We start from the raw sequence: 25,294 nt of genomic DNA, 5'->3' as shown, positions 1-25,294 counted from the left end.
AAGAGATCACGTTATGATCGAAGAGGGGATTAAAGGTATATGCAGCTATATCTTTCCCTTTAAGAGTTAATAGAATATAACTTTTGAATGTTGAAATCAGTTTTTGGTAAATGTTTTAATTGCAGAATGTTTTAGTTAGATGACCTATATGTTTATAATCCCAAGCATTACTTCTTATCAACTACTTTCCCAGAGCACGTTTTTATTATTAAACTTGCTAGAACACACTCCAGGTTAAATATTTCACATAAGAAACATCTGTGATTAAGTCATATACCCTTATATGTGTTTCCTGTTGAAACTGTTTCCCTTTTGTTCTGTACTGTATAAATACTCATGCTCTACCTTTAACCACTTGCTGACCGCTTACGTTGTTTTTACTGCGGCAGGCTGGCTCCTACAGGCAAAACGATGTAGGTCTACGTCGCTCGCCTGGAGGCAGCTAGGGGGCGGGCGCACGCCGCCGCCGGCACGCTCCTGCCCCTGATCATCAGCGGGGAAGCCAGGGTGGGTGTCAGGTGGCTCCGATTGCCACCTGACACCCGTGATCGCTGAGAGAGAAGGATGGTGGGCTGTTGTAAACACAGCCGACCGTCCTTCTCCCTGGGATGATCATAGAGATCATGTGATCCTTCTATATAGGATCACATGTCTCTATGATCATTTCACAAGCCACGCCCCCCCCCACAGTTGTAATCATTCCCCTAGGCTCACACTTAACCCCTTGATCACCCATAGGGTTAACCCCTTCCCCGCCAATGGCATTATTACAGTAACAGTGCATATTTTTAGCTCTGATTACTGTAGTAATGTCACTGGTACCCCCAAAAGTGTCAAAAATGTCAGTTAGGGGTCCAATCTGTCCACCGCAATGTCGCAGTCCCGCAAAAAAATCGCAGATCGCCGCCATTTCTAGTAACAAAAATAAATAAATAAATAAATAAATCTTTGCCGTAGTTAGTAGACACGATAACTTTTGCGCAAACTAATCAAAATAGGCTTATTGTGATTTTTTTTTACCAAAAATATGTAGCAGAAAAGAAATTGGCCTAAAATGGTAGGCAATTTAGATTTTTTAATTTTTTTTATGAGAATGTCATATAGCAGAATGTGAAAAATATAGTGTTTTTTTTTTTCAAAATTGTCGCTATTTTTTTGTTTATAGCACAAAAAATCAAAACCGCACAGGTGATAAAATACCACCAAAAGAAAGCTCTATTTGTGGGGAAAAAAAAGGACGTAAATTTTGTTTGGGTACGACCGCGCAATTGTCCGATAAATTAACACAAAATAGGGCCTGGTCATTAAGGGGGCAAATCCTTCCATTCTTAAAGTGGTTAATAAACTGAACATGTTTTGACTCCCAGCTCATTTATGTCAAAGTGTGTTCCCTGAGCTCTGGCAAAGGTATCCCCTGGTGGTTCGGATCTTAAAGTAGAAATCCAACATGCACTTGCAGAGTGCAAAGTCTATTTGCCTTTAGTAAATCAACCCCAATGTATTGCTTGTGCAAATTCTTAAGAGCATGCTTTAATGTGTAAAATGTTTATGTTTGGAAGGGCCCTACGTGGCAGCCAGCCAGAATTGGAGCATCAAAGCCTCCATGTTAGACCTGAAGATCACGTTCTGAAAGCTGCTGTCATCTGGGATCCTCTGATCTTTCATTTTCTGTATACATGCATAGATGTATGTGCCAAACAGCATGGATGGAGGAATCTGTACTGCCAGCTATTATAATCCGACAGCTGTGGGTGCTGCGGCTGTGTGAATACAATAGTTGTCAGTAAAGATTCAGTGTAGAGAAATATATGTATGTATCGCTAGCCTTACAGAAAGTGGAGGATTTTTAAGAAATGATTAGAAGATTAGAGATTAGAAAAAATAGTTGAGGAGATCCCAGATGACTGACTATTCTACTTCCATGAAGGACACTCCAAAACATAAACGTTTTACACATTAACCACTTTACCACTAGAGGATTTTGCTGTCTTACGTCTGAGCCACTTTTTGCGATTCGGCGCTGTGCGACCTTAACTGACAATTGCGCGGTCGTGCGACGCCATACCCAAACGAAATTTACGTCCTTTTTTTCCCACAAACAGAGCTTTCTTTTGGTGGTATTTGATCACCCTTGCGATTTTTTCTTTTTGCGCTATAAACAAAAAAAGAGCATAAATTTTGAAAAAACAACAATATTTTTCACATTTTTTTATATGAAATTCCCCCCAAAAAAATGTAAAAATCAAAATTTTTTTACATTTTTGGCCAATTTGTTTTCTGCTACATATGTTTGGTAAAAAAATTCACAATAAGTATATCTTGATTGGTTTGCGCAAAAGTTATTGCGTTTACTAATAAAGGGAAAGATTTCTGTCATTTTTGGTGTTTTTTTTAACGCGTAATGGCGGCGATCTGCGATTTTTTTTTTGCGGGACTGCGACATTGCGGCGGACAGATCGGACCCTTGACTGACATTTTTGACACTTTTGGGGGTACCAGTGACATTACTGCAGTAATCAGTGCTATATATATGCACTGTTACTGTAAAAATGACACTGGCAGGGAAGGGGTTAATTTTATTGGAGAGGGAGGGGTTAATGTATGCCTGGTGCTTACTGACGTGTGTGGGGGGAGGTGACTGTGTGACACAAGGACAGATCCAGGGTTCAGCTATGCTGAACCCTGCAATCTGACCCTGCCTGTCACTTAGGAGATCCGCCCGCTTGTGTTTACACAAGCAGGCGGATCTCCACACTAGATCCCCGACGATCGGGGAAGAGCAGCGGCGATCGCCGCTGCTCCTCCCCTGGCCCAACTCCCGCTGTGACTGAATACAGCGGGAGCGAGCCTCCGGCGGCGCGCGCGCGCCGCCGAGAAAGGGGAGTGTCTGACGACGTAGTACTATGTCGTCAGACGATAACGAGCCACTTTGCCGCAGTAGTACTACGGTACTCAGACGGCAAGTGGTTAAAGTATATACTTAGAAATTTGCACATGTAGCACACCACCAAACACAAGAGATATTAATTTCTTTTAGGATGCAGTCACTGTTCGGCCTAAATTTCCACACACTTCCTATGAGTTTTCATTGTAGTTTTTCAAGCCGGGTTCTGCTGACAGGGCCACTCACAGTTCTCCTACCTATAGTGCTGCTGCTAGACTCATCTACCTTACCAACAGCTCGTTAATCACCAACCTCCTTTGCTGATTCCTTCACTGTTGCTCACCCAACAAGTAAAATTCAAACTACTAACAACAAGAGCCCTGCCCTGAGGAGCTACATCACCAACATCATCACAAAATATCATTCAAACATCTAACCTGGCTAGATCCCTTCCGCAGGCACACCTAATACTACCCTCATCCTCCAAAAATTGACTTAAGAAATCCAAAATCTCTCCAAAATGTGAGATCTCTTGGATGGGCAGAGTAGCGGCCTTTAAAATGATGCTCCTAACACAGATTTTATACATTTTCAGGACCTTACCTATCCCAGTACACTCAAAATATATCAAGGCACTGACATCTACAATGAAACAATTTATTTGGCAAAACAAAAAAGCACGTTGCCCATACTCCCACCTCATCAAACACCAGAAAATGGGAGGAGTTGGCTTTATTGACATCAAGGACTATTGGTTAGCTGCTCAACACACACAGTTAAAACAATGGCTCAATGCTTCCCCTGATAATCCCTGGATAGATATTGAATCTTTTCTCCTAAAAACCTCAGATCTTAAAGCTACGTTATTAGCTAATACCTGGAAACAAACCAACATCTCATCATTACCAGGCACAATCCAAGCCTCCTATTTAACATGGAGATCAATAACCCACTCAGATAGCTCTAAATTTCTATAAAACAATAGTCTTAACCCCACTATCCTGCCTAGAATTCCTTATCCCCCATTTTTCTTTGACTCACTGGCCAAACGTAGGCATCAAGTGGATAGAGGACCTATATGACAACTCACAACTGAAATCCTTCCCCATCTTACAAGCCTCCTATGGCATACCCTCAAAGCACCTCTTTGCATATATGCGCGTAAACTCTTTCCTAAAAAGCCATCCCAGAAAGGAAAATATACATCCACCCATCAGCCTGGCAACATCTAATTAACCCACATCCCACCCAAAAAGGGATCTCACTGTTTTATGCCATCCTAAATGCTAAAACCACCTTCCTCAAAACTACGCCCATGCAGAAATGGGAGGTTGAACTACATAATACTTACTCAGATGGCACTCCGCTATAAAAACATCATACAAAACTACACGCTGTCTCAATCACTGGGAACTTAACCAAAAATTGGTTAAATTCTTGGCCAAATTTTCCTCCAATAACTCACCGCTATGCTGGAGAGGATGCAGCAACATTGGATACCTCCTCCACATTCTATAGTCTTGTAAAAACTTGACAAGCTTCTGGAATAAAGTGTTCAAACTCATATCCCAAATTACAGGTATTATCATAAAACCAGACCCTGCCCTTGCTCTTCTGTGCCTAGGGATAGATATTTTTTCTATGGAATTTCGCAACATTATAGCCACTATATTACTAAGTGCTAAATCCCTAATTACTAAACCATGGAAATCAGATCAAGCCCCAAATTTATCAGTTCTGATTAATCATATTCCACTGATATTCATATATGATTGAGATCTTGCTGTTCGAGCTAACAGGTTCCAAGCCCTTTCCAGATCCTGGAGCCACTGGATAAGTCTTTTTCCCACATGACACGATATATAGACTGTTTGATTCTCATGATATTCATTCTTAGGCTTTCTGTAAACTCATGATACTTTGTACTATTCTTACCTGTTGATCTATGGACTTTGTTCCTATATGCCTTTTTTGTTGTTTTGTTTATAAACTCAATAAAAACGAATGTTGGAAAAAAATATTCAAACCATCCTCTCCACTCCCTTAAGACCTCCTGCTTTCTAGCTCCCTCGACATTTCTTCTTCCACACTTCTTCAGAGACGCTTTCATCCTTTGGAACTTGCTGATGGGATTTGGCTATTTCCTGCTCTGTCTGCCTTCAGGCAATCCCTGAAAACTCATCAGTTCAGGTAAGTCTATCCGTTCACAACCTAAAAACTATAATTTTATTTTCTCCATTAACTCATCCAACACAGTTATTACCTTTTGTATCACTTGCAGGTCCCTTTCAGATTGTGAGCTCCCATGAGCAGGGCACTTTATCCACAGTCAGGTGCAGGTCCCTTTAATTCTAACTCCCGTAATTCTCTGGGCTCTCAGAATCCCCTAAGCTCTTGGACACACCCAGGGGATATAAATTCTAGGTCCTCCCTGCTTCCTGGGCTCATAGAGACCCTGCCTGATGGGACAGAAGTGACTGGGCAAGTAAACTGTCACCAGGTGCTGGGTTCTCCCCTGTTAAGTCTGGTGTGCGGGTCACCAGCAGTGAGCGCAAGAGCATGCAGCATCTGTCTAAGTCCCAGTCACTGGAGAGGACTTTGGTATAGTCTGTTTTGAGAGGCTGTCCATGCAGTGGGGTGGCCCTATCTACAGCCAACAGAACCAGTGCCAATGTGAAACCTTTGCCAGTCTTTAGCATTCCAGAACCTTCCTTCATAAGGTGGACATGTGAGGGACATTGTCATCTTTCTCAGAAGCGGAACTGAACCCATGAACTTTACTGCCATCTAGTGGCCATTTGTAGAATTGTTCTCATTTCTTAAATTCCTGTTTTCCCTACTGTTAATATTAATGTTCTATACTGCACTCCCCTGTTCATATAATATCCCCTATGCAATGTTATGTTGACCTCCATTGTTTAGCAAAGTAGAAATCACATATCACCACTGGTCTGATCATTTGACCATTACACAACACCCCTTACCCTCTTGTATTGCATTGTATTGTAACTGTATTGTTTCCATTTATTTTGTAAAGCACGCTGAAAACAGTTGGCGCTATATAAAACCTTGTAGATTAATTATTATAAATCCCAAAAACATTTGGTTAAAGTACTCTGTAAAAACCTTCTTATGTTTATATTTAAAAAAAAACACCTAAAAATAATTGACAAACTTTTTCACTATACTGTTTTACCTGCTTAAATCTGTTAATATTTAGGTTATGATTAAGCTTGTTGAAAAAATGTATAGCTTTAGCCAAAGCTTCTACTGCAATATACACTCGTACAGATTCTCTAATAAGCATTCTCAAGCCAATATTTTGAAGAAAGATTCCTAATAAACTTTCTCTAACAATAGTACAATTTTGGAAATACATATTTTTTCTATTTTGAGTTGATGTTATATTGTAGAATGCAATGATCAGATCATCCATCAGCAGCCCAGTTTGTGAATGTCTTGACAATAGATTGTCATCAAACATATTTTCATCTATAACAATTTGTGGATCAAACAACTCTAAAGACAAACATGTTACAAAACTTATGAAAGTTGTTATTATCTTGATTTCCTCTGAAGCCCAGCCTGGGGGAAGGATAAGCATATTGTTTCTATTAATCTGAGCGTATTCATAAAGGTATTCTATGGCATTTCTTGTGAAAGAACCACAAAGTATCAAAACGTTACAAGGTACTTTACTAAGTGTGTATTTCCACTGATCCATTGTAGCAGAATTCATAGTCATTCTTTTTTCAAAAGCCACACAAATCTCCTGGGAAGCCAAATATCTCTTCAGGATTTTTGCCTCATTCTCTCCGGTATCATTGTCTGATAAAAGTATTCCAACCCAATTCCAGCCAAAATGTTTCACTAGTTTGGTAATTGCTAAATAATGGACATAATCATTCTGAACGGTCCTGAAAACATGCGGGTAAAGGAGTCTGTCACTTAATGAGTAATCGGTGGCTCCATAGCTGATCTGAAAAGAGGAGTATTAACTGTTAAGTATAATGTGACTTCATTTTCAGATTACATTCATATCCAGCTGCCACTAAAATTATCATTAGAAACTGCACTGAACAACTAATTAAAAATACAATTGATCTTTCAAAATGAATTAGCTAAATACATTATAGAATCAATAAAATAAAAGTTCAAAGTCTTACAGTTTACTTTATATTAAATTAAGTCAGAGCCTGAGTAGGAAAGCCTGCCCCTGCCAGCATGCTGTAGAGAAAGATTCTTGCTCTCTTGGTTGAAACAGTGGTCTACCTGCAGAGGTACAATACACCCCCTGTTGTGTCAAATATATAGCTCTCCAATTAGCAAGGATCAAAAGTATTATTAAATATACCTTGAACTCATCAGTGGGCATGTTGTATCTCTGCAGAGAGACCACTGCTTTCATACAGAGGACAGTTACCCTTCTCTGTGGCAGGCTGGCAGGGGACAGGCTTTCCTACTCAGGTTAAATAATGCATAGCCAGAAAAACTATGCAAATTAGTAGACCCGGCATCAACCTGACTTTACTTGTGATCTGCTTGGTCTGGATCACTGATTCTGGCTAGCCAGGAAAAGACAGTTTACCAGCTTTTTCAGAAAGAGGTCCGCAAAGGATAGTCTATATGTTTCTCTCAGTACATGTGCATGAAGATGTAATTTATAATTTTAAAAGCTAACAGCATACTAAAAATGAATCAGAGAGCCTAGTAAAAGCAGTAAAAAGCATTGTAATCATTATGCATGAAGTGCCTGTGTTGGCAGCATTGTGCAGACCTGGACTACTGCTCAATGCACATTCAGTGGTCCAAGTTTCTGGCAAATCCCCAAGGCAGAACTCCAATCAACAGCACCCCTTTAGGCAGTGTGAGCTTTGCTGATTGAAGAACTGTCAAGTGGGGTATGGAATAGAGTCACAGAGGTGAGAATTGTTAATATATGTAGGAGGCATTTGGAAAAATGTAAATGCCATTATCTTTAGTGTCATATAGAATAATTATTGTACTTTATCCATGGAGGCAAATATTTGCCACACTAGGATGCATGTTATGTTGGGACTACAGAACCCCCCCCCACTCATTTTTAAAACATGGGGGAGTGTGGTGATAGAGGTTTGAAGACCCACAATGGGGTCTGTAACACTACACAATTTAAACTTAGTGGGTCTCATTAATTTAAGAGTATAGTTGGAGCGAACAGTTCGGGCCGAGCAAAAGTTTGGCCCGAATATCGCCCGTTTGCCCCTTTGGCGAACACCCAAATTTGCAGGGCGTTCGGCAGGTGTTCGCCCCATCGAATGCCCTGCAATGCACTGCGTGCTGCACAGTGCATTATAAGCCCTGATTGGGCAAAGCTTTGCCTTTTCATGGTGCAGTGAATAGCTGGTTGTTAGGCGCAGGGGTAGGAAGCTGGTTGCGGCCTCCTTAACAACCAATGAGTCATCAGCTTCCCCGCTGACAGCTGAATAATAAAAAACATTGCCGGCAATAAAAAAAGTGAAACAAAAATGGTGAGGGGGGACTCCCCCAATCCACACTAGGCCCTTTGGGTCTGGTATAGGTTTTGAGAGGAGCCTCATTACAAAATGTATAAAAAAAATGCTGTGGGGCCCCCCAAAATCAATGCCAGACCCTTATCTGAGAATGCAGCCTGGGAGGCAAAGAAAGGGGGGGGATAAGTGAGCACCCCCCTCCTGAACCATACCAGACTACATGCTCTCAACATAGGGGGTCCTTTGGGGCAGGGGGGCTCTGCCCAACCCAAAGCAACTTGTCCCCATGTTGTCTTCCTGACAACCCTAGGCAATGGTTGTGGGGGTCTGCGGGGGGAAGCTTATTGGAATCTGGAAGTTCTCTTTAACAAGGGGCACCAAGATTCTGACCCCCCCCCCCCCGTGTGAATGGGTATGGGGTACTATGTGCTACAAAACAAGAAAAATTCCCAGCTCAACTCACCAACCAGTTTGCTTACCAACCGAATTAACCTGTCTAACAGTATGTGTTAAAACAGGGGTTTAGTTAGCACACATTTGCAAACGCATGCGTAAGCTGCAGGGCCACTTCACGGCACCCTGTGTTACCTGCAGTCCTAACTCCTGTAAATCTATGAGAGGCTCTACAGTGGAAGCACATGCATTCTAATGGATAGATTCAGTTGGTAAGCAAACTGGTTGGTGAGCTGGGAATTGTTCTGGTTTTGTCTTACCATGTCTTGCATGCATTGCCCTTCCATGTGCTCCTTGCTGTGAAGGCCAGTTATAGATGGAGCAGGGGACATTTTGTTTGTTATTGATGTATACTGGTGAGGGGACACACTGGATGCCTTTGCTGGGCTGGTTGTCCATTGTGCCCCTGTACCTTTAAGGAGGATTGGGCTACCTCCAGGCCCACCTGCTCCCTATCTATCCATTAGAATCTATGTTCTCTCACTGTGGAGACTCTCATAGGTTTACAGGAGTTAGGACTGCAGGTAATACAGGGTGCCGTGAAGTGGGCCTGCAGCTTACACATGCCTTTGCAAATGTGTGCTAACTAAACCCCTGTTTTTAACGCATACTGTTAGACAGGTTAATTTGGTTGGTAAGCAAACTAGTTGGTGAGTTGAGCTGCCCCCAGACCTCCACAACCACTCGCTTGCTTGTCTGCCCCCCCCCCCCCTTTCCTGCTTTCCTGACCTGCCAGGCTGCATGTTTAGATAAGAGTCTTTTTTTCTTATTTTGGCATGGTATTCCCCTTAAAATCCTTACCAGACCGGAAGGGCATGGTATGGGTTGGGGGGGGGGGGGGCACCACACAATTTTTTTTTTAACATTTTATTATTGCTGACAATGGTACTGTATTGCTGGCAATTTAAATGTTATTTTTTTTTCTTTAGAAATGCCAGTTTGGCTGCAGTAGGTTCTATCCACGGTACAGATGTGCCACTTTACAGGCAGACTAAGGGGACCCCCCAAGGCACTATATTTAAATTTATTTTAAATTTTTATTGTTTCATTTTAAGCATATTTTAAAATCACTGGTCCTGAAAAATCTATCTTTTTTTTAAAAAAATGTTTGCATTGATTACTGTCCCCCAGGACAGTACCCAGGCCCCCATACCCTTTTTATGGCCAATACATTGCATAAAAGCCTTCAAAATTGGTACTTTTGATTTTTTTGAGTTTGGGCTCCATAGATTTTAATAGGGTTCGCTGTTCGGGAACTTTTTCTTTGTTTTCTGGTGCAAACCGAACAGGGGAGTGTTCGAGCCCATATCTGTTTAAGAGGTCTCTGCATTACAGTACCAGCAAAGACAGATCAAAGTAACCCACAAACAAAGACCTGCAGTTAAGCTTCAAAGGATTTTTTTAAAAACAGGCAATTAAGACGTTTTAGCCGCAATCACCTTTTATTTGTAATTTATATTTTTATTGAAAGTTTTCAAAATATTTCAAATGGAGTACGAGGGAAAAGACAAATTACACTGATTCTCATAGTGAATATTTAAAGGGAGAAAGAAACATTATACATTCTATCTACTTGAGAAGACATAACGGGTTTCACATGGATAGGTGAACCAACAATTGTATGGAGCATCTTGCAAATAAAGACTAACCCCAAGTGGGCCCAGGTAAGTATCTGAGCAAGAAACAGGAGCGAATCCAGGCAGCTCCAGTCCAGTGCCTGGACAATATAAAAGAGACTACAAGGACACATTAGTAATATTAATAAAGGCAATACATCACAATAAAGATAAGAAAAGGGGAAGTTCCACAATAATACCAAGAGGTCACCATCCCAGAACTGATTGAGATGAGGTTAGACCAATGGTAATATTATTAAAATGTGGTAAAGTGTCACTTGACTGAGCTGAAAGGTACTCCATTCACCTAACATCGTCAATAGTACTCAGTAATTGAGAAAGTGAAGGTGTCATAGGGGAGAGCCAACGTGAAGAAATAATTAATATATAGGGTATCAATGCTGCTGAATGGTAAACAATTCCAAAGTGCTATACATACAAATATGCAATATATCCAACAACAAAAAAAGTGCACTGTGCAAATAGTCCTTTTCCTGGACCTCCCCATGTCAGCCTACCATGGGTCAGCTCCACCCCCTCTGACCCCTCTAGGACTACCTTTTTCTTAGTCTATAAAAGGTGACTGTCTGCCTAAGGACGTGTTCTTTTTTCGTCCTCGCTCCAGACGCCTTTTAAAAAAAAAAAAATAGGAAAGACTTTTTTATCTTTCCTACTTTATGAATTGGATCGCCCTGCTCGGGTTCAGCCTCTCCCATGTCAGAAGACCCCCCCCCCCGTATGGGCTGTAAATCTCCCGAGGTGGTGGGTGTCCTTGGTGCTAGGACTGATGGCAATACAGTTTAAATAACTGCTTGTATGGTCATGGCGGCTTGACAGTATAAAGTACTGTTTGTATGTTTATCATAGGTACCCCCCCTTAAAGATACCTGTTCCTAATGGGACTGGCTGGCATCTGTAGTCCCACAGCAGCCTTAACATGTGCTGGCTATCCAGGAGGCTTGTCAAGACATGGTAAAGGTAGCAGGGGGGTAGCCTGGCAACCATCGGGACGCTCGCAGCTGATTGAGATTGTGTCCATATTAGGGTGGGCTTTCCTTCCCCCTTCCCTGCCTCGGATGTCAATTTTCACTCTGTGCTTACAGCCTGTGTACTGCTGCTGTTGCCCTGGTGAGTCTGCGAGTCTTCTTTCAGTTTCTATGCCTGGTTGTTAAAGTGTGGCAGTCTTATCCTACTTTTGCCTTCTAGCTGTCCAGTCAGTCCCTGCCTGCCTTATAGCACTGAAGCCTGCATGGAAAGGTATTTTAATTTTTTAAATTTTTTTTTGTTTTAAATAAAAGAGAGCATCCCTCCGTCTTTTTTCAGGGGAAGAGCATAAGGCGGGATAAACGCCCGCAGAAGGGTACCAAGTCAGCTTCAAAAGGATAAGAAGCGGACAGCATGTGACAAGTCGCAAAGTCGCCATGGCCTGGAGGATTGCCTGTCTGAGCGGTCCAGGTCACCCTTACCTTTACCTGACTCTAGTCACTCAGTCCCGAGCCAAGAGAGGTTATGTCATCGGAAAGCCTCCAAGAAGAGTATCAGAATCAGAGAATCAGGGCATAGGCATAGAAGGAGATTGTCTTCTTCTTCCCGGACCCGCCGGAAGAGAAGGCCTGTTGGGCTTGTTCTGCCTAGGTTCTGCCAGGGAAGCTTGTTTGCGCCTCTTGCTTCAAAGAAGCTGCACAAGACAATGCCGCAGATGCGCGACAGGTTAAATCCTATATTAAGGCAGCTGTCAAGGAGGGGTTAAAGAGTGTTTCAAGAAAACCAGTTTGCCCCACTGTATCTTCTTCTTCGGGGGATTCGGATCCTGAAGCCTCTGGCCATGTCAATTCAGATTGGGGGAGGGGCTCTTCTTCAGAATCTGAGATTGAGCCGGAGTCTCATGTATTTGAGTTCTCTTTGGTTCCCGCTTTTGTGGAAGCAGTAAAAGTGGCAATGAAATGGCGTGAGGAAGCCTCCCCTCCGAAGAAGCAATGCAGATATTACTGCATAGAAGTCCGTTCCTTCTTTTCCCCTCATTTTGGAAATTCAGGAAGTGGTGGAGGATGAATGGGCAAGACTGGATAAGAAGCTGAAAATCCATAACAGGGTCTCAGAACTTTATCCTTTCAGTTCTAAAGATGCAGAGCTATGGGACACTACCCCTAGGGTGGATGCTTCATTGCAGAGGTTGGTGCGCCATATTACACTTCCTCTGGAAGATTCAGTCTCTTTTAAGGATCCCATGGATCACAGAATTGACACGGATTTGAAGAGATTGCATGCGGTGGCGGGGCGGCTTGTAGACCAGCTATGGCTCTCACGTCCGTGGCTGCAGCTCTTAAAAGTTTGGATCTCAGTGGTGGAGGCGGAGTCCCAGGGAGAGGGGCTTGGATCTGATGATTCTTCTTCTTTGAAGTCTGTAAGGTCAGCCATGGATTTCCTGGCGGAAGCCGTAGTGGGCCAGGTCAGATTGATCGCTAAGATGATGATTCCATTCCGTCACAGGTCGTAGAGCTTTGTGGTTGAAACACAGGTCAGCGGATAATGCTTCTAAACACAGTCTGTGTTCAGTCCCATGTGATGGAAAGCTTCTCTTTGGCAAGCCTCTAGAGTCAGCAATTCAGCCGGTCTCAGGCAGCAAATCAAGTCTGATTTCTCAGGAGAGAAGAAGGCAACGCCAGCCCTTTTCGCTTCTCCAGTAGAGTGAAAGAGGGTTTCAGAGAGGCTAGTTCCTATTGGCTGGGGAAACCTTTCTTCCGGCAATGGAAGGGGGTTGGTTCGGCCTTCCCGAAATCTTCTAATTCCAAGCCTAATCTGGCTCCAATAGGATCAGGAAAAACGTTCTGAAGGTGTCTCCGCCCAGTTCCCTTGGAGCAAGGCTAGCTTGTTTCGGAGGAGTCTGAGCAGACGAGGTGCAGGATGCTTGGATCTGGTCTATCATTCGTGAGGGTTACTGACTAGAGTTTAAGGCAAGACCTCCTCAAGCCGTTTTCTTGGAAACCCGACTTCCAGCCTGTCCAGAGAAGATGCATTGCTTGCGAAAGTACATAAAGGAATTGTTGGCAGCAGAGGCTATTGTGCCGGTTCCAAGTCAAGAACAGTCAGGGAGTTTATTCTCCCCTCTTCTTGGTAGCAAAAGCATCGGGAGGTTTCAGGCTGGTCCTGGACCTAAGATTTTTAAATTCCTTCATGAGAGTTCCTTCTTTCAAGATGGAGTCTTTGGAAACATCATTTCGGTCATAAAGGAAGGAGACTGGATGGCCTCCATCGATCTGGTGGATGCTCACCTGCACGTTTCCATACATGCAGATCACCATTGCTTCCTCAGATTTGCAGTAGAAGGTCGCCATTTCCAGTTTCGGTGTCTCCCATTCAGTCTCTGCACGGCTCCCCGAACGTTCTCGAAGATACTTTTAGCAGTAATCGCAATTCTACGGTCAAAGACATCCAAATCTTCCATTATCTGGACGACATGTTACTTCTAGGGCCTTGCAGAACTCTCCTTCAGAGGCATGTGGCTCTAGCTTGCGAAATGCTGGTTGATCAATCTTAAGAAGAGTCAGATGTGTCCAACTCAGGTGTTGGAATATCTCGGGGTGCAGTTCAATATGGAATGTGGTCGTGTTTTTCTTCCCCAGAAGAAGATCCAGGAGATTCAAATCTGGACAAAACAGGTGATGTCCAGATCATTTCTAAGCTCAAGGGAATGTATGCAGTACCTCGGCCTTCTGTCCTCCACTATCCAGGTAGTCCCCTGGGCCAGGAGGCGAAGAAGGAGGTTTCGATACAATTTCCTTCTCCAATGGGATCGTCACTCCTTGTTTCAGAGGATCTGTTTGCCGGGGGTGATAATTCGGTCATTGGACTAGTGGAAATTTTCTGAAATCTATCTCGGGGGGTACCGCTCAAGTCCCGGAGCCAGTAGTGGTGACAACGGATGCCAATCTGTTGGGCTGGGTAGCTCACTGTCAGGGGAAGCAGATTCAAGGTTGATGGAAAACACAGAGTTACCACAGTTCGGAAGAGTTGGAAGCCATTCGGTGCGCTCTGCTAGTGTTTCAGTCTATGCTGCAGGGTCAGGCGGTCAAGGTCCTAAAAATTAAAAAACAAACACAAGGTTGCACCGGCCTAGTGCATTATCCTCTAAAAAAGGTTTATTCAAATAAAATGTATAAAAAGACTCACAAATGAGTTTTTGGTAAAAGCATATCAAATAAGTAAGTAGTCATCAGCATCAAGATCAAAGGATGTACCGTCCCCTGAAGCTGGAAAGGCTTACGCATTTCGATACTTGGCTTCTTCCTAATGGACAACAGAACCACCATGGCTTATATAACTTGGCAAGGTGGCACCAGGATTCGACCGCTTCTTCAAGTGGCTTGCCAAATTTTTCTATGATCGGAGAGGAATGTTACCTCTCTTACAGCAGCCTACCTGAACGAGAATGTGCTGGCGGAGATTCATAGATCACGAGTGGAGCCTAAATTCCTGATATTTACACAGAATCTTCGAACTCTGGGGGACGCCAGCTATAGATCGTATGGCCTCGGTGAAGAATTATCAGCTTCCTCGTTTCTTCTCCCGACTCTGGCATTCACAAGCCTTGGTTCAATATGCCTTCTCCAAGCCGTGGAGTTTCCTTCTGGTGTATGTGTTCCCTCCTCTTTCACTGGTTCTCAAAGTCTTGTTGAAGATCCATCAAGAGAGGGTGGAGGCCATAGTAATTTTGCCTTTCTGGCCCAGAAGGCCGTGGTTTCCACTAGCATGGAAAATGAAAATCTGTCCTCCAATATCTTTACCTGTTTGACGGGATCTCCTTCTGCAGGATGGAATCTATCACCCAAACCCTGAAAGACTAAGATTGATAGCATGGAGATTGAAAGGAGATCTTTGAAGGATCTGGATCTTTCGGATCAAGTTCTGGATACTTTGTTGCAAGCTCGGAAGAAGTCAACGAATTCAACTGATCACCGGGTTTGGAAGGCTTTTTTATCTTTCGCCGCAGACAAGGTTTGAGATTCCGGGGTCTCCTTCAGTGTCAAATATTTTGGAGTTTCTACAGTGTGGTCAAGACAAAGGATTAGCCTACAATTCCTTAAAAGTCCAGGTTTCCGCTTTGTCAGCCCTTACACATACGAGATGGGCATTGGATCCTTTGGTAATCTGATTCTTATAAACGGCCATTAAAATAAGACCTCCAGTGAAAGCGTTTTTTTCCCTAAATGGGACTTGTCTCTGGTCTTGAAAGCCTTGTTGGCTCCTCCATGTGATCCGGTTTCCTCCTGTTTCTTGTTTCATTTGACTTTAAGGACAGTTTTCCTGACAGCCATTGCCTCGCCCAGAAGAGTTTCCGAATTGTGTGCCTTCTCCGCTAGGGAGCCTTATTGTTTGTTTCTCCAAGATAGAGTGGTCCTCAGACCGGTTTCAAGTTTCCTCCCTAAAGTGGCAACTTCTTTTCATTTAAATTGGGAGTCAGTGCCCCCAGCCTTTCCGGAAGGTGAAGTCGATGACGAATGGAAGAAGCTAGATTTGGTTTCCTCTTTAGCCATCTACCTGGACCAGACTAAGGAGTTCCTTAGGCAGGATCAACTTTTCATTTTCCCTGTTGGTCCAAAGAAGGGTTTGGCTCCACCTTCCAGGATAATCTTCTCTTGGATCGTCAAGACCATTCAAATCGCGTACAAATCTTTGGGTCTTCCTCCACGCTCGGAAATTAAGGCACAGTCGACAAGGGGTATGGCAGCTTCCTGGGCAGCTTATGCCAAAGTTTCGCCTGAAGTGGTATGCAGGGCAGCAAGCTGGAGCACACCTAATACCTTCATCTGGCATTACAGAGTGAATGTGTCTCTTCCGTCTTCTGAAGCATTTGGTTCTACTGTTATTTTGGCGGCTAGTAGCAGCATCAAGCGCTGGACTCTGTGTGTTTTTTTTTTTCTTGAATTTACTACCTCTCTTGAGATGATTGCTGGATATGTCCCATGGTAGGCTGACATGGGGAGGTCCAGGAATATGGAAAATTGTTGTCCTTACTTACCGTAATTTTCCTTTCCTGGATCCTCCCCATGTCAGCCGGGGGTTCCCTCCCTGTATTATCTTTTTGCTGTCGCAAGGTGGGATTTTATGAACACGTCCTTAGGCAGACAGCCGCCTTTTATAGGCTAAGAAAAAGGTTGTCCTGGAGGGGTCAGAGGGGGCAGAGCTGACCCATGGTAGGCTGACATGGGGAGGATCCAGGAATGGAAAATTACGGTAAGTAAGGACAACACTTTTATGTAATATCTTTAAAAGTGACAGTGCTAAATTCATAAATGTGGAAAAAAGTCCTTCTGTGCTTCAATGTGCCGGTGCTGGATACATTAGTGGGTGAATCACTCTGTACTCCCCTCTCGTGTCCCTACTCACCAACAAGATGAAAAAATAGGCATCTCGTGCTATATGTGCACTGTAGATAATGGATGTGGTCACCTCTCTCCTATATTCAATTTGTGTGAGCTATATGGTAAGAATGAGAAAAGATTCTCATAGCGTAAAACTGTATCATTTATTAAAACATAATAAGTCAATTGCACTTACAAGATAAAAACAACTGCGAGCAAAAATAATCTAGTGATGTCCGCCGCTGTGGCGTGTGTTTCAACCACCTGATATAATGTCAGATGTTGGTCCCCTGCTTTACGCATTTCACCCCTTCCACTGGGCATCTTCTGAAGCGTTGGTATCCTATGATCGTCTGTCCTTTATACTGTAATTTCCACCTTCTACACCTAACTCCTCCTACTACACCCATTTTATATCTAAGCATTGACGTCCCCTCCCCTGGAAGTGCCGCGAACGCCATCTTGGTACTCTCATCTTGGTACTCTCGCATGTGTAACATTCATATTACACCTTTTATACTATACAGGGACATAGATAAGGGGGAGTTAGAGGGGTTGAAACCATCCCCCCAGAGCATCCTGCATTATGTCCCTGTCAGTAGCGGAGTGTAGCTTGTGTAGTGCGGAAGCTGCAGCAAGAGTTAATAGATCATTGGGCTGGCACACGACGAGCTCACGCTGTTCACTGTTGGGCTGTCAGGCTCGGACTGGCTGACACAGTTCTTTACCACCAGACAGCTTTGAACACCGCAGGAGCGGCACCCATTCTCCCACTCACCCCACCCCAACTCGCAGCATTAGGCACAGCGGGAGCGGCGCCCATGGTCCTGCCCACCCCGCCAGGCAGCATTAAGCACAGCTGGAGTGCCGCCCATAGTCCTGCCCACCACTCTATAGTGATGGGCGGGACTACGGGCGCTGCTTCTGCTGTGTTCAATGCTGCCTGGCGGGGTGGGCGGGACTACGGGCGCTGCTTCTGCTGTTTTCAATGCTGCCTGGTGGTAAAGAACTGTGTCAGCCAGTCTGAGCCTGACAACATGAACAGCGTGAATTTGGCATGTGCCCTGCCCAATGACCCTATTAACCCTTGCTGCAGCACTATACTTGCCACTGACAGGGACATCATGTGTTTGCATTTTTATGACAAGCTGCATCCAGTAGCAGGCGACGTGGCAAGTGACAAGCTGCATCTGCCGGCAGGCAAGTGACAAGCTGCATCTGGTGACAGGCGTCGGTGGCAAGTGACAACCTGTATCTGCCGGCAACCAACGTGGCAAGTGACAATCTGCATTTGGTGACAACTTCAGTGGCAAGTGACAAGCTGCATCTGGTGGCAGGCGTCGGTGGCAAGTGACAACCTGTATCTGCCGGCAACCAACGTGGCAAGTGACAATCTGCATTTGGTGACAACTTCGGTGGCAAGTGACAAGCTGCATCTGGTGGCAGGCGACATGACATGGCAATTGACAAGCTGCGTCTGCCCACAGGCAATGTGGCAAGTGACAAGCTGCATCTGGTGACAGGCGTAGGTGGCAAGTGACATGCTGTATCTGCCGGCAACCAACATGCCAAGTGACAAGCTGCATTTGGTGACAGGCGTTGGTGGCAAGTGACAAGCTGGCTGCATCTGGTGGCAGGCAACGTGGCAAGTGACAAGCTGCTTCTGCCGGCAGGCAACCTGGCAAGTGACAAGCTGCATTTGGTGACAAGCATCGGTGGCAAGTGAAAAGCTGCATCTGGTGGCAGGCAACATGGCAAGTGACAAGTTGTGTCTGCCGGCAGGCAACATGGAAGGTGACAAGCTGCATTTGGTGATAGGCATCGGTGGCAAGTGACAAGCTGCATCTGCCGGCAGCCAACGTGGCAAGTGACAAGCTGCATTTAGTGAAAGGCATCGGTGGCAAGTGACAAGTTGCATCTGGTGGCAGCCAACGTGGCAAGTAACAAGCTGCATCTGCCGGCAGCCACGTGGCAAGTGACAAGCTGCATTTGGTGAAAGGCATCGTGGCAAGGGACAAGCTGCATCTGCCGCCAGCCAACGTGGCAAGTGACAAGGGTCATTGGCAGCATTCAAGCATTACAAAGAGTGTAATAAGAAATGTAAAGACGAAATCAAGGTGGCTAAAATAGAACACGAGAGACATATAGCGGAGGAGAGTAAAAAGAACCCCAAGAAATTCTTTAAGTATATAAACAGTAAGAAAGCGAGGCCAGAACACATTGGCCCCATAAAAGACGACAAAGGAGATTTGGCCACAGAGGACAGAGAAAAGGCGGTAGTGTTAAATAATTTCTTCTTTTCAGTCTTCACAAAAGAATTTGGGGGCTACACTAACCCAGCTTGTAAGGCCAAACTAAATAATACACCTCAGGAAGTACTGCCATGGCTAACAAAAGACAGACTTAAAACTAAACTAGAGAAACTTATGGTTTGGTGCCAGCTGATTGGAAAAAAGCCAACGTGGTACCAATATTTAAAAAAGGGCCGAGATATATTCCGGGTAACTATAGGCCGGTCAGCCTAACATCAGTAGTCTGCAAGATTTTGGAGGGGATGTTAAGGGACCACATACAAGACTTTAGTAATGAAAATGGTATTATTAGTAGTAATCAGCATGGATTCATGAAAAATCGTTCTTGCTAAACCAATCTATTAACCTTTTATGATGAAGTGAGCTGCCACCTAGATAAAGGTAAGCCTGTGGATGTGGTGTATCTGGACTTTGCAAAGCCCTTTGACACCGTTCCCCACAAACGCTTACTGTTCAAACTAAGGAAGGTAGGTATGGACCATAAGGTAATTACCTGGATAGAGAACTGGCTCCAGGGAAGAGTGCAAAGGGTGGTGATTAGTGTTGAGCGAACACGGACTGTATTATTCGGGTTCGTACCGAATAAATGGATTTTTGTTACCCGAACACGGACCCGAAAACTTTACTGTATGTTCTGGTTTAAAATCCGTGTTCGGTCATTTTATTTCCTGTTTTGTATGTAATGGCGTGCTTTTAATGGCGGGCTTTCAACATCCAATCAACAAGCGTTTAACTGGTGTGCCTTAAGCCATCCCAGCCATGCCTACTAATGTATTAGTAGCTGTGATTGGCCATCTGAAGCATGTGACCCATGTCTTTATAAGTTTGAGTCACAGCGCGGTGCGTCATTCTGCTGTAGTATTAGGGAGAGAGCACACATCATACGTGCTGGCTGCTGATTAGGGACAGACAGTGAAAAATTGTGTCCGAACAGAATGCAGGGACAGGTCGGAGTGTAGGCAGGGCAGGGAATCTACACCCTTTGGGGTAAAAAGAATTAAATTGCGGCATAGTCTGTATCGGTACGTGTGAGATACACCTTCCAAATTTTTTGGGCGCATCTTACACCGCCGAGGATTGCAGGGTGCTTCAGTTTGCCTCCTGCCTGTTCCGAACTCCTCCTACTCCTCATCCTGCCTTTAGGGTACAAAAATTGTAATCTGGGCCTAGTCTGGGTTTGTACGTGTCAGATACACCTTTTGATATCATATTTTCTATTCCGCTATTCAATCTACACCCTTTGGGGTAAAAAGAATTAAATTGCGGCATAGTCTGTATCGGTACGTGTAAGATACATCTTCCAAATTTTTGGGGCGCATCTTCCACCGCCGAGGATTGCAGGGTGCTTCAGTTTGCCTCCTGTTCCGATCTCCTCCTACTCCTCATCCTGCCTTTAGGGTACAAAAAATTGTAATCGGGGCCTAGTCTGGGTCTGTACGTGTGAGATAGATACACCTTTTGATATCATATTTTCTATTCCGCTATTCAATCTACACCCTTTGGGGTAAAAAGAATTAAATTGCGGCATAGTCTGTATCGGTACGCGTGAGATACACCTTCCAAATTTTTGGGGCACATCTTACACCGCCGAGGATTGCAGGGTGCTTCAGTTTGCCTCCTGTTCCGAACTCCTCCTACTCCTCATCCTGCCTTTAGGGTACAAAAAATAGTAATCGGGGCCTAGTTTGGGTCTGTACGTGTCAGATACACCTTTTGATATCATATTTTCTATTTCGCTATTCAATCTACACCCTTTGGGGTAAAAAGAATTAAATTGCGGCATAGTCTGTATCGGTACGTGTGAGATACACCTTCCAAATTTTTTGGGCGCATCTTACACCGCCGAGGATTGCAGGGTGCTTCAGTTTGCCTCCTGCCTGTTCCGAACTCCTCCTACTCCTCATCCTGCCTTTAGGGTACAAAAAATTGTAATCTGGGCCTAGTCTGGGTTTGTACGTGTCAGATACACCTTTTGATATCATATTTTCTATTCCGCTATTCAATCTACACCCTTTGGGGTAAAAAGAATTAAATTGCGGCATAGTCTGTATCGGTACGTGTGAGATACACCTTCCAGATTTTTGGGGCGCATCTTCCACCGCCGAGGATTGCAGGGTGCTTCAGTTTGCCTCTTGTTCCGAACTCCTCCTACTCCTCATCCTGCCTTTAGGGTACAAAAAATAGTAATCGGGGCCTAGTCTGGGTCTGTATGTGTCAGATACACCTTTTGATATCATATTTTCTATTCCGCTATTCAATCTACACCCTTTGGGGTAAAAAGAATTAAATTGCGGCATAGTCTGTATCGGTACGTGTGAGATACACCTTCCAAATTTTTTGGGGCGCATCTTACACCGCCGAGGATTGCAGGGTGCTTCAGTTTGCCTCCTGTTCCGAACTCCTCCTACTCCTCATCCTGCCTTTAGGGTACAAAAAATAGTAATCGGGGCCTAGTCTGGGTCTGTACGTGTCAGATACACCTTTTGATATCATATTTTCTATTCCGCTATTCAATCTACACCCTTTGGGGTAAAAAGAATTAAATTGCAGCATAGTCTGTATCGGTACGTGTGAGATACACCTTCCAAATTTTTGGGGCGCATCTTCCACCACCGAGGATTGCAGGGTGCTTCAGTTTGCCTCCTGTTCCAAACTCCTCCTACTCCTCATCCTGCCTTTAGGGTACAAAAATTTGTAATCGGGGCCTAGTCTGGGTCTGTACGTGTGAGATAGATACACCTTTTGATATCATATTTTCTATTCCGCTATTCAATCTACACCCTTTGGGGTAAAAAGAATTAAATTGCGGCATAGTCTGTATCGGTACGTGTGAGATACACCTTCCAGATTTTTGGGGCGCATCTTCCACCGCCGAGGATTGCAGGGTGCTTCAGTTTGCCTCCTGTTCCGAACTCCTCCTACTCCTCATCCTGCCTTTAGGGTACAAAAAATAGTAATCGGGGCCTAGTCTGGGTCTGTATGTGTCAGATACACCTTTTGATATCATATTTTCTATTCCGCTATTCAATCTACACCCTTTGGGGTAAAAAGAATTAAATTGCGGCATAGTCTGTATCGGTACGTGTGAGATACACCTTCCAAATTTTTTGGGCGAATCTTACACCGCCGAGGATTGCAGGGTGCTTCAGTTTGCCTCCTGCCTGTTCCAAACTCCTCCTACTCCTCATCTTGCCTCTAGGGTACAAAAAATTGTAATCTGGGCCTAGTCTGGGTTTGTACGTGTCAGATACACCTTTTGATATCATATTTTCTATTCCGCTATTCAATCTACACCCTTTGGGGTAAAAAGAATTAAATTGCGGCATAGTCTGTATCGGTACGTGTGAGATACACCTTCCAAATTTTTGGGGCGCATCTTCCACCACCGAGGATTGCAGGGTGCTTCAGTTTGCCTCCTGTTCCGAACTCCTCCTACTCCTCATCCTGCCTTTAGGGTACAAAAAATTGTAATCGGGGCCTAGTCTGGGTCTGTACGTGTGAGATAGATACACCTTTTGATATCATATTTTCTATTCCGCTATTCAATCTACACCCTTTGGGGTAAAAAGAATTAAATTGCAGCATAGTCTGTATCGGTACGTGTGAGATACACCTTCCAAATTTTTGGAGCGCATCTTCCACCACCGAAGATTGCAGGGTGCTTCAGTTTGCCTCCTGTTCCGAACTCCTCCTACTCCTCATCCTGCCTTTAGGGTACAAAAAATTGTAATCGGGGGCCTAGTCTGGGTCTGTACGTGTAAGATACACCTTTTGATATCATATTTTCTATTCCGCTATTCAATCTACACCCTTTGGGGTAAAAAGAATTAAATTGCGGCATAGTCTGTATCGGTACGTGTGAGATACACCTTCCAAATTTTTTGGGCGCATCTTACACCGCCGAGGATTGCAGGGTGCTTCAGTTTGCCTCCTGCCTGTTCCAAACTCCTCCTACTCCTCATCTTGCCTCTAGGGTACAAAAAATTGTAATCTGGGCCTAGTCTGGGTTTGTACGTGTCAGATACACCTTTTGATATCATATTTTCTATTCCGCTATTCAATCTACACCCTTTGGGGTAAAAAGAATTAAATTGCGGCATAGTCTGTATCGGTACGTGTGAGATACACCTTCCAAATTTTTGGGGCGCATCTTCCACCACCGAGGATTGCAGGGTGCTTCAGTTTGCCTCCTGTTCCGAACTCCTCCTACTCCTCATCCTGCCTTTAGGGTACAAAAAATTGTAATCGGGGCCTAGTCTGGGTCTGTACGTGTGAGATAGATACACCTTTTGATATCATATTTTCTATTCCGCTATTCAATCTACACCCTTTGGGGTAAAAAGAATTAAATTGCAGCATAGTCTGTATCGGTACGTGTGAGATACACCTTCCAAATTTTTGGAGCGCATCTTCCACCACCGAGGATTGCAGGGTGCTTCAGTTTGCCTCCTGTTCCGAACTCCTCCTACTCCTCATCCTGCCTTTAGGGTACAAAAAATTGTAATCGGGGCCTAGTCTGGGTCTGTACGTGTAAGATACACCTTTTGATATCATATTTTCTATTCCGCTATTCAATCTACACCCTTTGGGGTAAAAAGAAGTAAATTGCGGAATAGTCTGTATCGGTACGTGTGAGATACACCTTCCAAATTTTTGGAGCGCATCTTCCACCACCGAGGATTGCAGGGTGCTTCAGTTTGCCTCCTGTTCCGAACTCCTCCTACTCCTCATCCTGCCTTTAGGGTGCAAAAAATAGTAAGCGGGGCCTAGTCTGGGTCTGTACGTGTCAGATACACCTTTTGATATCATATTTTCTATTCCGCTATTCAATCTACACCCTTTGGGGTAAAAATAATTAAATTGTGGCATAGTCTGTATCGGTACGTGTGAGATACACCTTCCAAATTTTTGGGGCGCATCTTCCACCGCCGAGGATTGCAGGGTGCTTCAGTTTGCCTCCTGTTCCAAACTCCTCCTACTCCTCTTCCTCATCCTCCCTTTAGGGTACAAAAAATTGTAATCGGGGCCTAGTCTGTGTTTGTACGTGTGAGATACACCATTTTATAAAAATGTTTCTATTCCGCTATTCAATATACAACATTTTGGGGTGAAAAAAATTAAATTACGGCATACTTTGCATATTTGACTGTGAGATACACCCGTTGTATTCGTATACTGTTTTTCTATTCCGCTATTTAATAAACACCCTTTTGGGGAAAAAAAATTAAATTGCGGCATAATTTGCATATTTGACTGTGAGATACACCCGTGCGATACTGTTGTTGTTTTGTTCCGCTATTCAATAAACACCTTTCTAGGGCAAGATCATAAATTACAGAAATATGAGGAGACCGTCAAATAGGGGCCGCGGCCTGGGTCGTGGTGCTGCTGGTAGAGCTCCTGTTGCAAGGAGAAGACGTGGTCAATCTGTGCCAGCTACACGCACAAGTGAAGCACCTTCCTCAAGTGTGAGTAGGCCACAGAACCTGCAGCAGTATTTGGTAGGGCATCATGCGCCTCTACAAGTGTTGAGGCCAGAACAAGTAGAGGCGATAGTAGATTGGTTTGCTGCTGACAGTGCCTCCAGTTCCTTCACATTGTCTCCCACCCAGTCTACTGCAGAAAGGTCAGAGTTGGCACCTGCAGCCGATGTCCAACCGTCTTTCACCTCACCCCCTTGCAAATCAGGCAAGCAGTCTGAGTCCCAAGTCATGCAGCAGTCTCTTGTTCTTTTTGATGACTCTGTCAGCAGGGTTTCCCAGGGCCATCCACCTAGCCCTGCCCCAGAAGTGGAAGAGATTGAGTGCAGCAATGCCCAACCACTTATTTCTCAAGATGAGTACATGGAAGGACCATCGCAGCATGTCTCCGAAGATGACGAAACGCAGGTGCCAACTGCTGCAGCACTCAGAATTGTGGAGACCGACAAGGAGGGCAGGGGTGAAGACTGGGTGGAAGATGATGTGGAGGACGATGAGGTCCTCGACCCCACATGGAATGAAGGTCATGCAGGTGACCTGAGTAGTTTGGAGGAAGAGGCGGTGGTCGCACAGAGCCACCAGCACAGCAGAAGAAGGAGAAGGGTGCAGAAGCAGAGCGGCCGTGCCCTAGACACTACGCCTGCTACTGCCCAACGCAGCAAGGGACCGAGCGCACCAAAGCCAGCTCAAAGGAG

General features: G+C 44.4%; 1 protein-coding gene across 1 annotated transcript in view; it reads right to left on the bottom strand.

The window, feature by feature from the left end:
• The window catches only part of LOC309567963 (vomeronasal type-2 receptor 26-like), a gene marked incomplete at both ends in the record, with an annotated part of 569,788 nt that overhangs the window by 48,784 nt on the left and 495,710 nt on the right, over nt 1-25,294 (bottom strand). The window contains one exon of the mRNA XM_082273517.1: nt 6,081-6,863. Within this exon, the coding sequence (XP_082129643.1) occupies nt 6,081-6,863 (783 nt within the window). The remainder of the gene's footprint in view (nt 1-6,080; nt 6,864-25,294) is intronic.

This window comes from Pelophylax lessonae (genome assembly GCF_965119305.1).
Source record: "Pelophylax lessonae genome assembly, chromosome: 1".
In the NCBI taxonomy this organism is placed as follows: Eukaryota; Metazoa; Chordata; class Amphibia; order Anura; family Ranidae; genus Pelophylax; species Pelophylax lessonae.
Note: the sequence above shows the minus strand (reverse complement) of the source record. Positions and strands in the feature narration are given on the sequence as shown.